General features: G+C 41.8%; 1 protein-coding gene across 1 annotated transcript; it reads right to left on the bottom strand.

The window, feature by feature from the left end:
- Positions 1-394: 394 nt before the first annotated feature.
- Positions 395-17,757, bottom strand: BEST2 (bestrophin 2). Its single transcript, XM_077473479.1, is given in 10 exon segments — positions 395-1,350; positions 1,713-1,867; positions 7,849-7,901; positions 7,904-7,928; positions 8,061-8,213; positions 10,588-10,665; positions 12,214-12,368; positions 14,341-14,574; positions 15,578-15,672; positions 17,595-17,757. Coding segments are annotated over 10 exon segments (1,503 nt in total). The 5' UTR covers positions 17,747-17,757; the 3' UTR covers positions 395-947.
- Positions 17,758-17,960: the final 203 nt, after the last annotated feature.

Genomic DNA, 17,960 nt, shown 5'->3' on the forward strand with positions numbered 1-17,960 from the left:
CACTTCCGGAGAGAGTTTTTGCCTTTCCAGTCTGGCTGCTTAACATTTGAGTTCCAGCCTCACGGTTACCTGCACGAGTCCCTGCATTTCTTCTGGGAGCCCTTTGATTTCCCTAGATCATTTTGGAAACCTGCTGATCGGGCTCGTTGTCGCTGACATTCGAGTCCACTATTTCCAGTAAGAGTGTATACCCCTTATTTCGGGTGGAGGACATACTATCCCTGATGCTCTACATGCCTTCTGAGGCCTTTGTACCCCACTTCTGAGCAACAACTTTGGCGTGGACTCTATATATATTTACCATAGGATTGTTTCACATTTGGGACTCTCACCTGTTTTTCTACTCATTATATACATGTTCTGTTTAATATTCATTATATTTGGGATTGATTTTTATAATTTACACACAATACAATGTTTATTATTTTATATTTTTAGCGCTACATTTTTCACTGATCTTTTGTCACATTCTTTTGTAGCAGCTGTTCGTTTTTCTTCAATAATTGAGTTTAGCGCAGTAAAATCCCCTATCCACATTAGGCAGAGAAAACCATGAGTGTAATTTATGACAGCAATGGTCTCTACATCATTGTAGACTACCCAACACTGGAGAAGAAGCGAAAAAGGACCCAGTTTATCACATGACTGACCTGAAAACATCTAAAAAGCGTAAGGCATGAAAAATGTGGGTGTGACTCCAAAGGTTGGGGGAGGTGGATAAAGGTTTGGCAGTATAACAAAAGGGTTAGTCCACCCCAAACTGGTAATCTTTAAATGGGTTCTTTTTGTAACATAACTGAACAGTCCAGGCTAACAGGAAACGCAAAGGTAATGTCTGTAAATGCTATGCAGAGCTGAGAAATCTCATCACCAGATTTTTAAGAAGAATGTGGTTCAGCCTGACAACATCTACCCTAAACTGCTGGGCGGTCTGTAGAAACCCATCATCAAGCAGTGCTTTCCACATCTTGGGAGGCCTGGATGGTGTCTACCAACGAAGGAGTTGCCTCTTTAGAAGGAGCAAAGAATTGCTGTGATTCAATATGAAACAATGGGGTACTGGGTTGTCCTTCATCCGCTTGTGCCAGTGGCTCGGGGAGTAGCTCCTGTGTGTTCTCCTGGTACAAGCTATTAGAAGATCCCCAAATGTTATTGATTGACCTTTTGATAAGTGATGAACGACTGCCAGGTGGTACAAATGTCGCACTGAGAGCAGCAGATGATGCCAGCGGAGAAGCGCCCACACTCTGCAAGAGACGGCTCAGCAACGGAAATTGGGAGGATAAAGTCTCTTCATTCATTTCCTCTATTTCTGAGAGCTGTTGGAACTGCATGTCCTCCTTGGCGAGCCTAATTCACAAATAAAAAAGGATACATTTTTCTTTTAGTGATCACCAATCATTTTAAAGTAGTGCTAACACAAAGTTGCTTTCAAAGAATAATAAATAGTAATAAGAGTTGAAAGACCTAAGATTTCTGAAGAACTTGCTGCTCCCCTGTTCACCCCAACACTGCTCACATAAAACAAAGGCCTTGTGATGAAGGACCAGAATTCTGACTTGCTGATCTTCCCTTCAGCAGAGATCATATGACAAAATATGTAGGGGTTCTGTTATGTTAAGCAGCACTAGAAGGAGCATTTTCTTCAGGAAAGGCAAGAGGATTTCAGCTGTGATATAGCAAATCGAAAATGAGAGAGGGGTGATACTTACGCCATGTCAAATGTGGATCCCTGGAAGGAAGGTAGGTACTTCTGGAATAAGGTAGCTGCTGTGTATGGTGGACGAGGATCTGAATCATTCCAGTATCTATCCTTCACCAAAACAGGAACATCATCATACATCTCATCAACTGCCATCATGGACACCTAGAAAGAGAGCAGAAGGTCACACTTGGGATATAACATTTACTTGACATTCCTGAAACAACGACCTTGGAAAAAACCCAATCCCATTCTCCATGACACATCTGACACAACACAGCCAGCCAATTAAAACAAGCTAATGACTAGGCTTTATTCTTGTAGTGGCCCTTGAGGAGTCTAATGTTCACAATTTGGCTGCAATGCTCTGATAATAGCATTTACCAGTATGTAAAGATACAAAAAAAAAAAAAAATATTATAATACACACAATATTATTTATATATATATATATATATATATATATATATATATATATATATATATATATATATACACACATATACATATATATATACACACACACACACATATATACACATATATACACACACACACACACACACACACACACACACACGTGCAGTCTCCACTCCAATTCAGCCCCAAGGTGTTCTATTGGGTTAAGTCAGGAGTCTGTGCAGGCCAGTCCACCCCACCCCAAACTCGCTCATCAATGTCTTTATGGACCTTGCTTTGTGCACTGGTACAAATCATTTGGTGGAGGGCGAGGGGGGGGGGGGGGTTATAATGTGGGGTTATTTTTCAGGGGTTGGGCTTGCCCCCTTAGTTCCAGTGAAGGGAACTCTTAAGGCATCAGCATACCAAGAAGTTTTGGACAATTTCATGCTCCCAACTTTGTGGGAACAGTTTGGGGATGGCCCCTTCCTGTTCCAACATGACTGTGCACCAGTGCACAAAGCAAGGTCCATAAAGACATGGATGTCCGAGTTTGGGGTGAACGAACTTAAACCGGCCTGCACAAACTCCTGACCTCAATCCGACAGAACACCTTTGGGATGAATTAGGCTAGATTCACACCTATGCATTTTTAGTGCTTTTTGCACTACAAAAAGTGTTCCACAGGAAACCATGTTAAATGGATAGAAGTGCAAAATGCAAAAAGCACTAAAACTGCATAGGTGTGAATCCAGCCTTAGAGCAGAGGCTGCGAGACAGACCTTCTCGTCCAACATCAGTGCCTGACCTCACAGAGATTATATATATATATATATATATATATATATATATATATATATATATATATATATATATATATATATATATATATATATATATGCTCCTGAAGAGCACGTGCTATGTTTTGTAAATTTAGTTGTTTCCTAAGACCATAGTTGGGTCTTGGGGTTAATTTCAGTCAATTGTGGTCTTGGCATCAGTTTGGCTGGACTGTACTATATGTATACATACACACACATATATTATATTTATTTATATTACACACATACACACTCTATAATATAAAAAAAAAAAAAAAAAAATGGTAATTGCGCGGTCATGCAATGTTGTACCCAAACAAAATTTCTCCTTATTTTCTTCCCACAAATAGAGCTTTCTTTTGATGGTATTTTATATCGTAAAAAATAAAAATCGCAGAGGCAAAGGAAAAAGACTGAAAAAAAAAAAAAAAAAGATATTTTCTACTTTTTGTTATAAGAAAAATTGAATAAACTCAATTTTAGTCATACATTTAGGCCAAAATGTATTCAGCCACATGTCTTTAGTAAAAAAAAAAAAAAAAAAAAAAAGTGTATATTTATTGGTTTGCGCAAAGGTTATTGCGTCTACAAACTAGAGTACATTTTCTGGAATTTACACAGCTTTTAATTTATGACTGCCTATCTCATTTCTTGAGGTGCTAAAATGGCAGGGCAGTGCAAAACCCCCCAAATGACCCCATTTTGGAAAGTAGACACCCCAAGGAAATTGCTGAGGGGCATGTTGAGCCCATTGAATATTTTTTTTTTTTGCCCCAAGTGATTGAATAATGACAAAAAAAATAAAATAAAAATAAAAAAAGTTTACAAAAAGTTGTCACTAAATGATATATTGCTCACACATGCCATAGTTATAAGTGGAATTGCACCCAAAAATATATTCTGTTGCTTCTCCTGAGTACGGGGATACCACATATGTGGGACTTTTTAGGAGTCTAGCCGCGTACGGCACCCTGAAAACCAATCACTGCCTTCAGGATTTCTAAGGGTGCAAATTTTTGATTTCACTCCTCACTACCTATCACAGTTTCGAAGGCCATAAAATGCCAAAATAGCACAACCCCCCCCCCCCAAATGACCCCATTTTGGAAAGTAGACACCCCAAGCTATTTACTGAGAGGCATGTTGAGTCCATTAAATATTTTATATTTTGCCACAAGTTGCGGGAATATTACAAACTTTTTGTAAGTTGTCACTAAATGATATATTGCTCACACATGCTATGGGCATAAGTGAAATTACACAAAATAAATTCTGCTGCTTCTCCCGAGTACGGGGATACCACATGTGGGGGACTTTTTAGGAGCCTAGCCGTGTATGGGACCCTGAAAACCAAGCACCGCCTTCCGGATTTAAATATAAAACGCTACCAAAAAAAACTGTTAGCGATCGCAGGGATCAGGCCTGACTCTGCGAATGCTGCACTTATGTGTTTAGTGTTTTGTAAGCGACAGGGATCGATCGATACTGCACTTGGGTGGGCTGGGCGGAGGGGCAAAAAGGTGCTAGCAGGTATCTGGGCTGATCCCGCTAACAATGCGTTTTTTTGGAACCCTAAACTGCTGGGGACGCTAGTATAGATCTGATCAGATATTGATCTGTTCAGATTCTATACCACTACGGGAGGTGTACGCTTTGCACGTGGGTGTTAGCAGTACTGGCACTAACCTAGCGCTGCCTGGGGCGACGCAGACCATGACCCTAAAACCTAATTGATATCACCCACCGGGTGATCAGAGGGTTAAACCTTTATTGGGTAATAAATGGTGGGTACCCTGATGCTATAAAAAGTAAACTAACCAGAGTCACCCGTAACACTTATACGGTGATCACTGGTGAAAGGGTTAACTAGGGGCAATCAGGGGGTTAAAACCTTTATTAGGTAGTATATGGGGGTCCCTGGCGCTATATAAAAACCTGACGGGGAACCTAAATAACTAACTGGCTAACCAGCGTCACCAGTGACACTTATACTGTGATCGCTGGTGAAAGGGTTAACTCTAGGGGCAATCAGGGGGTTAAAATCTTTATTAGGTAGTATATGGGGGTACCAAATGCTATAAAAACCTGGCGGTGAACCTAAAAAATAACTAGCTACCTAGCGGCACCAGTGACACTAATGCAGCGATCAGAAAAACAATTGCTTAGTGACACTGGCAAAAGGGGGTGAAAGGGTTAACTCTAGGGGCAATCAGGGGGTTAAACCTTTATGGCCTGACAGTTTTTACAGTCACAACTGACACTAAATGCAGTGATCAGTAAATAAATGATCACTGCAATCAGTGACACTGTGACTGAGAGGGGGGGGAGGGGGGGGGCAGGGAGGTGATCTGGTGGTGACAGTGTGCCTATGTGTACCTACATGTCAGTGTAGTGATTGGTGTACTTACTATGTCTTCTCTCCTCGCCGTCCGGTCAAAAAGACTGCCCCGAGGAGAGTGACATCACTTCCTCCTGCCTGTGTTTACACTACACAGGCAGGGGAAGCTTCTCATTTGCCATGGGCGATCGAGAGGAGATGGCCAGAAACCAACGGCCATCCCCTTATCCTGGATAGCTCCTGAAGAGAAACGGACCACCGAAGCCAGCAGGAGGGGGTCCGATCGGACCCCCCACCCGCTGGAAGGCAGGCACGTACGGGTACGTGCTTGTGCCTGTCCGTGCCATCGTATTATTACATGCGGCGGTCCTAAAGTGGTTAAGGTACTTATATAGCACCATCAATTTACGTAGTGCTTTACATATACATTGTACATTCACATCAGTCCCTACCCTCAAGGAGCTTACAGTCTAAGGTCCCCAACTCACATTAATATACTGGGGCCAATTTAGACAGGATCTAATTAATCTACCAGCATGTCTTTGGAATTTGGCCAGTGTCCTCAGGAAGCAGTGGATCCGTAAAACATGCCAACTAAAATAAGCTTCATTGCTATGAGCAAATGTTTGCAATTTTATGTACTTTTCTTGATTTATATCATGCATATTTATGGATGTATTATCTATGTTGCAATTAATACTTATGATATATACTGTATGTATTATAAAAAAACACTTTTTTTTTTGTTTAAATGAAAGCTTCCTATGTGTTCTTGTAAGTACACTTAAAGTGCCTAATTGCTAAGTAGGCAATATCTTCCCAGCCTATCAATAGGAAATACACATACAATAATAACAAACTTGCGCTATGATCTCCTTTTAACTGACCACTGAACCTATATATTACAACTTTGAAAAGCCCCAGAAGAGCAAAATATCTCAATGGTGCAGTATCATTATTTTTCCACATAAAGTTACCATTTAACCATTAAAAGCCTCCATTTCTCAGGATTTTGTATTTTATTTCTTAAAAAGGTGTTTTTTTTTTTTTTGCTTTTATCATATACCTCATGTATTTTTGTCCTCAGACCTTAAAAAGGCAAGCCATAGACAATTTTATTTTCCTTCCACCTCAGGTGTTGATGGGAGAAAATCCCTCTTGCAGTGGGGGGGATGCTGGGAGCCTTCTCAGCTGGCAGAGTACAATGATTACTACTAGTGGCTATAGCCTCTGGCAGTAAATCGCATGCAAAAGAATCAGACAGGCCGATTGTACCCAAGTCGATCGATTGATCAACTTGGGTACAACCAGCCTTCCATATATGGATCGAATCTCTGCTGGTTCAGCAGGGACCATGTATGGAGGGCTTAACTCTTCCCCAAACTATACAAAAAGCTTTAAAAAAATAAAAATAAATATAGACGACTGGCTGCAGTTAGGCTTTAAAGCTATCCTTCAGATATGTTATTTTTGTCTAGGGTAGCATTAAAAAGCACTTTGTTACTTGTGGTTGTGGGCTGCTAATGGAGTCCTCACTTACTAGACTACTGGGCCTGCTTGTACATGATAAACATTGAAGATTGATGGAAGAAAGACTAAAGTGATCCATCGAGTCTGCTCTTTTTTTATTTTTACCTTTTTGTCTGAACATGGATCTAGGTTTGTCCCAAGCTTAATCAAGTTCACTTATTGTTGACTAACTCACTACTACTTAGTTTACACCTGAAAACCCAATTCGCAATGGACAGCCATTACTGTTAAAGAGGAATTAAACCCTGGTGGGTTTTACTTCCTCTTTATTTCCCTGCAAAGGTAAAGCATAATGGGCTACTGTGCATCACATAGTAGCCCGTTATGTGTCACTTATCTGAAACCGATGTCACCGTTGCCCCCACTAGCAGCGACCGTCCATCTTGACCCCTCTTCCTTCCGGGGCCGGGAACGCTGGCTCTGTTACTGGCTGGAGTCGCATGTGTACGGGAGCAGTCAGTGACGGCATGACCTCCTTTAGAAACGGCACGATCTGGCCTTTATAAAGTGCACATGTGCCATAGACATTGGAGCATGGCTTGATTGTAAATATCTCCTAAACCGTGGAGGTTTAGGAGATATTTCCAGGACCTACAGGTAAGCCTTAATATTGGGTTACCTGTAGGTAAAAGTGGTACAACCACTAACTCCTCTATGCTTTTTTTTTTTTTGGACAACTGAACAGTTCTTTTCAATGGTTATACTGTATTGCAACAGTGAGCCTAATGGTTTGGCTCTCAGTTGCGGCACAGCCTCAGTCACTTAAATGGTTTGCATTTGGTAGCAGCACTGCCTCCTGAATGCAACAGCGGGTACAAGCACTGCGGGCGTGGCATGCGTAGCTATCCATAAAGCTGCCTTTGTGGTTTAAGAAGAATAATCAGGGGACGCGCAAAAAAAAAAAAGCAGCTCTACCACCTATTTTTAATTCAGCCTTTTTTGGGCAATTTTGCTTTTCAGAACATGAGTGCCTACATTTAACAAAAAAAAAAAAAATAATAAAAAAAAATAAAAAAACCACCACACACACACACACACACACCAGAAATATTCTTTACCTGAAAATTCCGGTCAATTAAGAAATTAGTTTCAAAGTCATCGTCATCCTCACAAATGGATTAATCAGCTGCTCTCCCACCTTAAGAGAAAGGAGAAGTAAGCTACAATTAATGTTTGAATCATTTAAAGACACAACTCTGCTAAAGCCAATACACGTCAGGTAAGAAGAAAAATCCTTTTGCAGGAATTCCTTCAATTTGGGGTCTCGTACCTTCAGCCAGCCGGTATAGAAAAAAAACTGAAGGAGGGTGAAGACGGGGACATAGAGGTCCAGGTCGTGGCCAGGGTACCCCTGGGACGTATCCAGAAACTGACGTCCAATCAGACAGGTGAGAAAATAGCTGTATACGGCAATCGTTACTACCTGAGGCGAAAGAGAAACAACAAAAATAGAAATTTAAATATGAAAGTGAGTATATTGTATTTGTTTTTATATTGTTTTTTTTTTTTAATACAGCGTAATTTAGAAAAAAATAAAAAAAGTTAACTGGTGCAGATCTATAAACGAAATTAATAAAATATTTCAAATAAGCTTATTCTTAAAACCATTTAACCTAAAACGAAACAAATATTTTAAGCAACAGACAGCATGGATTCATGAAAGACAGAAGTTGTCAGACAAACCTGATTTCTTTTTATGAGGTGGTAAGTAAAACCTTGGATAGAGGGGTGGCGGTGGACGTGATATATTTGGATTTTGCGAAAGAGTTCGATACAGTTCCGCACACATGGCTCATGTGTAAGGTAAAGTCTACAGGTTTGGAAACATCAGTTTGTAAATGGATAGAAAATTGGCTAAAATACAGAATTCAGAGAGTAGTGGTTAATGGTTCTTACTCTGAATGGTCTAAGGTTATCAGTGGTGTACCCCAAGGTTCAGTGCTGGGACCCTTACTTTTTAATATCTTTATAAATGATATTGGGTCTGATCAAAAGTAACATTTCTGTCTTTGCAGATGACACCAAGCTATGCAGTGGAATAACGTCCTTACAGGACGTCACCAATTTATAAGCTGACCTCAATGCTCTGTCTCATTGGGCGACTATGTGGCAGATGAGGTTTAATGTTGAGAAATGTAAAGTTATGCACTTGGGGGCTAAGAATATGCATGCATCATACATTTTAGGGGGGAGTACAACTGGGGGAATCCATAGTGGAGAAGGATCTGGGGGTTTTGGTAGATCATAAGCTCAATAATAGCATGCAACGCCAAGCTGCGGTTTCCAAAGCGAGCAAAGTCCTTTCCTGTATTAAGAGAGGTATAGACTCCAGAGAGTGAGAGAGATATCATTGTGCCCCTGTTAAAATCATTAGTAAGACCTCATCTGGAATATGCCGTTCAGTTTTGGGCACCAGTTCTCAAAAAGGATATCGGGGAACTGGAGAAAGTGCAGAGAAGGGCAACCAAACTGATAAGAGGCATGGAGGAACTCAGCTATGAGGAAAGATTAGAGGAACTGAATTTATTCTCTCTTGATAAGAGGAGGAGATTAAGGGGGGGGGGGGGGGGGATATGATCAAAATGTACAAATATATAAGGGTCCATATAGTGAACTTGGTGTTGAGTTATTCACTTTACAGTCAACAAAGAGGACAAGGGGGCACTCTTTTACGTCTAGAGGAAAAGAGAATTCATCTCCAAATACGGAAAGGTTTCTTCACAGTAAGAGCTGTGAAAATGTGGAATAGACTCCCTGCTGAAGGTGGTTCTGGCCAGCTCAGTTGATTGCTTTAAGAAAGGCCATGGATTTATTTCCTAAGTGTACATAATATAACTGGGTACTAACATTTATTAGGTAAAGTTGATCCGGGGAAAATCCGATTGCCTCTCAGGGGAATCAGGAAGGAATTTTTTCCCCTGCTTTACAAATTGGATCATGCTCTGCTGGGGTTTTTGCCTTCCTCTGGATCAACTGTGGGTATAGAATTGGTATATGGGATTGTATGATATTATAATAAAAAAAAAAAAAAAAATTTTGTGTTGAACTTGATGGACATGTGTCTTTTTTCAACCTGACTAACTATGTAACTGTGAAACTACTAGTAAACTGTGTAATATTATAAAGTGCAAAATTAAAGTGTTCATAAATGTCAATCCACTTGCACATATTTGTATCAATAAATAATATTCAATAATCAAAAAAGAATAGGATCACCGATTATTTGATATGCACATAAATGTAGTCAGTCCACCCAAGACTGATATTTTTAGATGGCACCTAGTGGGCTGAATATCAAGGTCCTGTCATGCCATACTCTATCCCTGTCCCTCCAGAGTTTTAGGCATTCCTGCTTCTTTTGATGCATTCTCCTTATATACAATATAATCTAAAATAATAATATTCCACAATAAAAAGTCTACGAGGCAGAGTGGGCACCCCTCATAATAGACAGAACCAGGTATGCAGAGCCACGAACTCGATGCAGAAATCTCACCAATACAGTTCCCAAGAGAAATAAGAGTTGGTCTGGTGGTTTTAAGTCTCCAGCATTTACCAACACTGAAGATCAGCTTTGGTCCCAGCTGACCCTTTAATTTTACTTTCAATTACATCTCTTTGCTGTCCTAGGAGGACAATGTTATACCACTTGGTGATCCTGGAATGAGCTCACTCTGACGTTTTCATTTGGGGTTTCCATAAGAACAATAGATTTAGAGTTGGTGGTCCGAAAATAACAAAGGATTAGGATTTGAGGGTTCCAGAACAGACAACACGCTGACACAAAGTATCTATACCTGTGTGTACACCAGGGGGACACTTATCCAGTCATAGTGGAAGAGCATACCACAGTTTCCACGGAAAGCATTTAACTCCTATAGAAACAAAATAGCTGCTGAGATACTCTACAAAGTAAACTATTAGATGTTTAAATAAAATAAATTAGCAAAGAAGGCCCAAGCATTTTGTGTTAATTGTTTTGGGGAACAACCTAAATAAAAATAAATAAATAAAAATTCTTCACCCACTAAATACACAAAACTGACCCAACACACCCACACCATAATCGCCCTCCACCAAATGATATGGACCAGTGCACAAAGCAAGGTCACAAAGACATGGATGACCCAAGTTTGGGATGGAGGAACTTGACAGGCCTGCACAGAGTCCTGACCTAAGCTCGATAGAAAATCTTTGGGAATAAATTAGAGTGGAGACTGCGATCCAGGCCTTCTCATCCGAAAATCAGTGCCGGACCTAACAAATGTGCTCCTGAAGGAATGGTCAAACATTCCCATAGACACACTCTCCTAAACCCTTGTAGACAGCCTTCCCAGAATAGTGGAAGCTGTTATAAGGCTGCAAAGGGTGGGCCAACTCAATATTGATCCCTACGGACTGAGAGGCCAATAAAGTTTGTGCATATAGAAGGTAGGCATTCCAATACTTTGGCAATATAGTGTATTGGGGATATGAAATTAGGGTGGCCATGGTCGCTGTCAGGATAATACAATATGTCCAGGCTGAAGGAACAAATAAATAAAAAAATAGCTGGTCATAGACATTTCTTTTTTTCAATCAGCCAGCAGAAAGAAAAAGAAAAATAGAAAAAATAAAAAAAATTAAAATAAAAAAAATAAACTACTATGGCCAGCTTTAGCCTCTGTATTGAGGAGATGGGAGATCCTGTAATTTGTAAGACCACAACAGAAAATTAGTAGCTGAGTTCATCTCTAGCAGATCAGCAAGTCATTTTCTGTTCTTGCAGGTTATTTAAAAGGAATTTAACATGGGGAAATGTGTAGGTGTTGCAGAGATGAACTGCATGTTTTTTATTTTTTTTCACCCCGACATACACTTTAAATGCAGTCCCCATTATGATGTCAACAAGTTTTTCAAGAACACAGCTATCCTCTCAGACATTTTTATGAAGGTACACAGCACAAGATCCTAATAGCATTCAATATTCTGGCACTATGTTCTACAAATAGTCTGAAGGGTACAGTTCTAGGAAGCTGGTAATACAGACCTAGAGACAATGGGAGATATTTACTAAAGGCAAATCCACTTTGCACTACAAGTGCACTTGAAAGTCGCTGTAGATCTGAGGGGGAAATGCAAGGAAATTAAAAAAAAAAAAAAAAAAAAAAAAAAAACAGCATTTTAGCTTGCATATGATTGGATGATAAAATCAGCAGAGTTTCTCCTCATTTCAAATATTTCCCTCAGATAGATCTGCAGAGACTGCACTTATAAGTGCACTTGCAGTGCAGAGTGGATTTGCCTTTAGTAAATCAGCCCCAATGTGTCATTAGATGCTGTTGATTTATTTGCCTGGCAGTTAATGTAAATACAATTGAAAGTGTAAAATGTGTTTATTCAATTCTCAATAAAAGCCCGAAGAGCCTCTCCAAGCCTCTCACCTCTATGAGCATTTTATAGGCCTGGTCATCGCGAATGCGACCCTCATTCCGGGCCTGACCAGCCAGACTGCAGAACCAAACACACGGCACCCAGTATTTGTTATAGGACGAGCGCAGATTCTCAAACTTCTTCCGTTCAAAGCGAGTCATGAACCCTGGAAAGACATTACATTATTATTATTATAATATCCTCCTGAACACCACACAGACTCCCAAAACCTATAGCCCATGGGTCTTCAAACTATGGCCCTCCAGTTGTTCAGGAACTACAATTCCCATCATGCCTAGTCATGTCTGTGAATTTCAGAGTTTTACAATGCCTCATGGGATGTGTAGTTTTGCAACAGCTGGAGGGCCATAGTTTGAGGATCCCTGCTATAGCCCCTCTGATCAGTGTCGCCCTGTGGTGGGAGGGACAGACCCCATGTCACATAGCTCCTCTTGTCTGTGTCACCCTGTGGTGGGATGGACAGACCCCACGTCACATAGCTCCCCCTGTCTGTCACCCTGTGGTGGGAGGTACAGGCTCCACGTCACATAGCTCCCCCTGTCTGTGTCACCCTGTAATGGGAGGTACAGGCTCTATGTTGCATAGCTCCTCCTGTCTGTCCCCCTGTGGTGGGATGGACAGACCCCATGTCACATAGCTCCCCCTGTCTGTGTCATCCTGTAATGGGAGGTACAGGCTCTATGTCACATATCTCCTTCTGCCCGTGTCACTCTGTAGCAGAGGAGAATATATGTCACCAGCACACCATTGATCCAGATCATATAGCCCAGATATCTGTTTAAGTGATGAAAAAAGTGAAAATAAAAGTGTAATGGTAACTTTTAGGGGCCATGCAGGACGTCTTTGTCAGGCATGTAATGATTGCATGCCTATCAAAAGGGGTCCTGTGTGACTTCCGAAATACTGCACTTGTGATGCGATTGCTTTAATAAATATCTGGACTATATGAGAAGGATCCATGGTATACTAGCAACATATTTTTCCATCATTTCATATTCCTTCTATGTGCCTGCTGTATCATGTACTTATATGAAAGGGCATCCTGTGCTCTTTTTATTTGCTTCCTTTGTGTGAAATCCTAGTATTCCTGTCCATCCCTCTGCTTTCCAATTAACAGCTGACCCCACTAAACAGGAGAACACAGCATGGTAAGTACTCTAGCTGTGCCGGGAACTCAGCCTGCTCTCCTCTAAGAAGACTTGTCCTGACACACACACACCCCCCCCCCCCCCCTCCCTGCACAGCCTTTCTTTCACTGGGAAGATCAGTGTACTGTTGTGCTCTTATGCAACTGAGAACAGAGGGAATGTGATCACTTCCAAAAAAGGGAAAAATAAATAAAAATTCTAAAATCTTTTTCAATACAGGCATTTTGCTTTTCATTTCTATTTTAAACTAAACTAAATTAGTTGTTTTACAAGGCGATTGTTTGCAGTCACTTTAATGTTGATAGCAGTTAAGCAGCTGGTGGTTATTATAGCACCCTCTTACTCTAGACTTCTCCCAGGGAAGAGTGCAATGGCAATATAAAAATAGTATCCCTGTGGTGGGCAAGACAGGCTTTATATTGGTTATCTCAAGTTGGTCACACAGCACATCATATGCATACATAGCAATCCCACGACAAATCCACCCACAGTGCCAATAAACCTGGGTATGGTGAGAATGAGTACCCAACCCCATTCCTTCCTGCATGCACACAGTTCTTGAGAGACTTCTTACCAAGCCCAAGCACCATCACATGAGAGGTAGAAAAGAGAAATCCCCTATGGTGGTCTTTAAAGGCACTCTTACATACAATTGAAAGAATATAGAAAGTATTTGTGAGAGGTAGGAGAATGCAGCTTTCCAAATAGAACACCATGAGAAAGACAATAATTGCACAGGAACATTTGTAGACTCCTCCAGCATTCTAGATAGGCACATTTGCACTGTACAATTGTTATGGCTTTTGCTTTCCAATATCAGCCTTTGTATATATTGTATATCAACCATGCGTGTTCTGTCCATGCCCAAAGGCCTATATCACATATCTACCCATCACTTATGGATTTCTAGGCATGGTCACACAGCAGAAAGCAAATATACTCAGTACATATTTACTAGTAAGAGCTCACCGGCCTCTACAACATGGTCTATAGTTGGGAACCTCTTGAAGGCCGCAGTGCTGACAGATCGCAAGATGAGCAATCCAGACAGGCTACAATAACGCATGAGCGTCCGCCGGTACATCCTCCCCCGCTCATCCGAACCGTGCACTGTAGCAGTGATGGTACACATGACGCGGTCTGGCATTGGCATGCACAGGTACTGGTTCCACCACCTGTTCACAACCAGGGTGACATAGAAACCTGCAGGACACAAGAGGGTCAGGTTATGAAGAGAAGGCCTAACGAGTGAGAATTTTAAAAAACAAAAACAAAAAACACAATATTAAAAAAATGGGCCTCTAAAGCTTTTATGAAACTATAACAGTATTAGGTGAATTTTCTTTTCGTTTCTACATTAATTTTTAAGCTGTTTTAGATAGATAGTACTGGGTATTTAAAAAGCAGTTCGTCTACACCACCCTGTATTAGGCATTATGGGTTGCCAAAGAGAAAAAGCAGAAACTGTTTGCTTTCAGTCTCTCTCGCTCTAGTCTAATTGAATCTCTGTATGCAGTTGTGGGGGATGGGGGTGTTAGTCACTCCTCTGACCCTTTCAGCTGTGAATTTTTAATCCAAGCGTCAACTACTAAGCCCTGTAAACCATGGTCCTTTTCAGCAAAGCAGCTGAGAGTAGCCTAAACGTGTAGATTGGAGAAGAGCTCTGAAAATTTTAATTATTTTTTTCCCTTTAAAAACGAATGTAGCCGCTGCATCTAAGGACTAGCAATTGCAATAGATTATGTTTCTTCTGGGCACACAAGAGTTTAAATATGACCAGCGGACATCATGGCTTTTATGAAGTGGAATTCTCTTGGCCCATTTTGAATGATAAAAACAACTGGAAGCGGGAGCATGCATAGGTTAACTGAACACCTGAGGCAACCAATGTTATTGCATGGCTGTGAATTATTGGTTGCTAAGACGTTGGCACTTGGCAGCTGAAACGCAGTCACTGGTTGCTAGGATGGAGTTGGCTGGCCCGTACAAAATGGTTTGTTATACTGCAGACAGCACCTGTCCCCCAACAAGCAATGACGCTATGCGTCCCAGCCACCAGCATCCTAGGAATTGGCCGGTATGGATTCTCTGGCCTCAATGACATCATCCACCTAGTTTAGCAACTTATTTGGCTGCTATTGTAGCACAGAACTTGGCATGTGTGTGTTAAAAGAAATTGTAGGAAAATGCAACAGAAGTCTCTTACCGAGCACGAAGGAAACAGGGATGAGATTGGCGTAGTTGTTGCAGTAAAGTGACACTTTTTCAAAGCTGCGTTTCTGATTCTCATTGAGTAGGAACCTGTGAAAGGGAACAGAACCAGATCATAGTGGGCTAAGGGATCAACAACCTTCTCGGCACGTGTTTCGAATTCCTAAATCCCTAAAGTTCCTTTGCTTCTCTATCCAATGCAGGCAGATAATCGCTAATGACAGGGGCTAGCAGGGTGCTGTAAATAGCTTCCTGAAAACATCACAGCACCATGCCTCAGTGCTCCTCTCATGAACCCTCAGCCCAGATCCAAGCAGTCTGCTGGCTCCTGGGAGGATCTAGAAGGCTGGACTCACATATGTGCGGTCGCAGGTTCACGCAGTAGTGATAACGCGTTTCCCCTCTAGATAGAAAGGTTGAGTGAGCGTGGTCACCCTTGGGGCACTATTCTTCCCACTGCTGTTGGGCACCATTCTGCTACTTTCACACTGGGGCGGGCGCTGGCGGTAAAGCGGTGCCATTTTAACCCCCCGCTAGTGGCCAAAAAAAGGGTTAAAACCACCTGCAAAGCGCAGCTGCAGCGCTTTGCCAGCAGGTTTGCGCCGCTGCCCCATTGTTTTCAATGGGAAGGGGAGCACTTTAGGAGTGGTGAATACACTGCAAAGATGCGGCTTGCAGGACTTTTTTGACCGTCCTGCAAGCACAGGGCTCCAGTGTGAAAGCCCTAGGGACTTTCACACTGGAGTGAATTGAGCAGCTCTTTCAGGGCGCTTTGCACTATAGTGCCTGCAAAGCACCTCGGTGTGAAAGTAGCCTTGCTTTCACTGACACCGACGATAAGCCATCATTCCTTTCACTGACACCAATGATGGGGTATACTTCTTCCCACTGACAAACAATCATGCACTTTTTTTTCTCACCGACACCAACAATGAGGCACTTTTCCTCTCAATATAAAGAGTTGGGCACTATTCCTTCCAATGCAGACAATGGGATACTTTTCCTTTCACTAATACCAATGACGAGCCATTATTCCTCCTCCTCCTCCACAGGCACTATGCAATCCCCCCCCCCCCCCCATTGACGCTGAGGCATTTTCTCCTCTCACTGGTGACAGTCTGGCCCCCTAAAGTCTGAAGGACAATAAACTGGCTCTTTGTTTAGAAAATTTGAAGACCCCTGCACTAGGACAAGAAGTGTGTTACTGGCAGGATCACCAGTTGGGGGAGAGAAAAAAAAAAAACACAGCCACCTTACCCAAGAACTGGTGAGCTGTAATAGATTACATTTTTGGTTTTAGGTTTAAAAATTCTTGAAGCTGTGAGATTTTTCAAAAAGATCTGTAAATACATATGTATATTACAGATCATACAACTGTATGTATGTGCGGTCACGTGACACGCCACATCTCTCCTCTCCAGTCTCACAAATGCATCAGGAGGGGCAGAGATTCCCCCGCTGAGGTCAGTCTGGAGGAGAGGAGGCGAGAGATGCGGCGGGTTACGTGACCGCAGATCAGCACTCACAGATGGAGGCATATACGGCTTTTTTTTTTTTCTTAATATACACACACACACCCTTATAAAGGCAGAGTAGATTATATACAGTAAATCATGTTATTACAGCAGCAGTAGGGGGGGGGGGGGGGGGCGGTGGACCCTGACACAGGAGCCAACAGGGGGGGGGGGGGGGGGGGGGAAGGAGGGCACATGAGGAGAGGGACAGCAAGGCTGTGGCGGCACACTAACTGACCAGTGTCAGGGCTCTGCATTTCGGACAACTGCTGTGTACCAATGGTCAGATTATCGTATGACTGCTTCGAATCTGTATTTTTTGTACGATAATCTGGATTGTGTGTACAAGGCTAAAGTCATGCAAGGTAATGAGCCACAGTAGAAATTTTAATTAAATTTTCCACTATTCTCAAGTGTGAGTACAATGATATGCAGGTAGTTTCTGTTAATCTAACTCATGATGTAACTCCCCTCTACAAAGGGCTGAACCCAACGTACCTGTATGTAATACTGAGGGTCAGATACATGAGAAAAAATGCCAAAAACTCTTTGTACAATAGCTTGTAAATGCTGCCTCTCCATAGCAGGAGCAGCTTATAGAAGCCACCAAATCGTGCATTTGCCACCCGTGCTGTATATGTGACCGTCATGACACTCAGCTACACGGCACAACAGAGGAACCTGAAAAGAGAAAAATAAAAAATCATCAAAAAATAAATAAATAAAAAAGGGTAATCAGACATTCAGAGGCTAGGCTACTGTAATATGTTACAGGGGTAATGAGACACTCCAGAACTGGGTTACCAGTGGCGGCTGGTGCTAAAAATCTTTGGGGGGGGGGGGGGCGCAAACTAACTGAAAAAT

The sequence above is a fragment of the Lithobates pipiens genome, unplaced genomic scaffold (genome assembly GCF_037356315.1).
Source record: "Lithobates pipiens isolate NorthernLeopardFrog02 unplaced genomic scaffold, aLitPip1_a1.2 Scaffold_8, whole genome shotgun sequence".
NCBI lineage: Eukaryota > Metazoa > Chordata > Amphibia > Anura > Ranidae > Lithobates > Lithobates pipiens.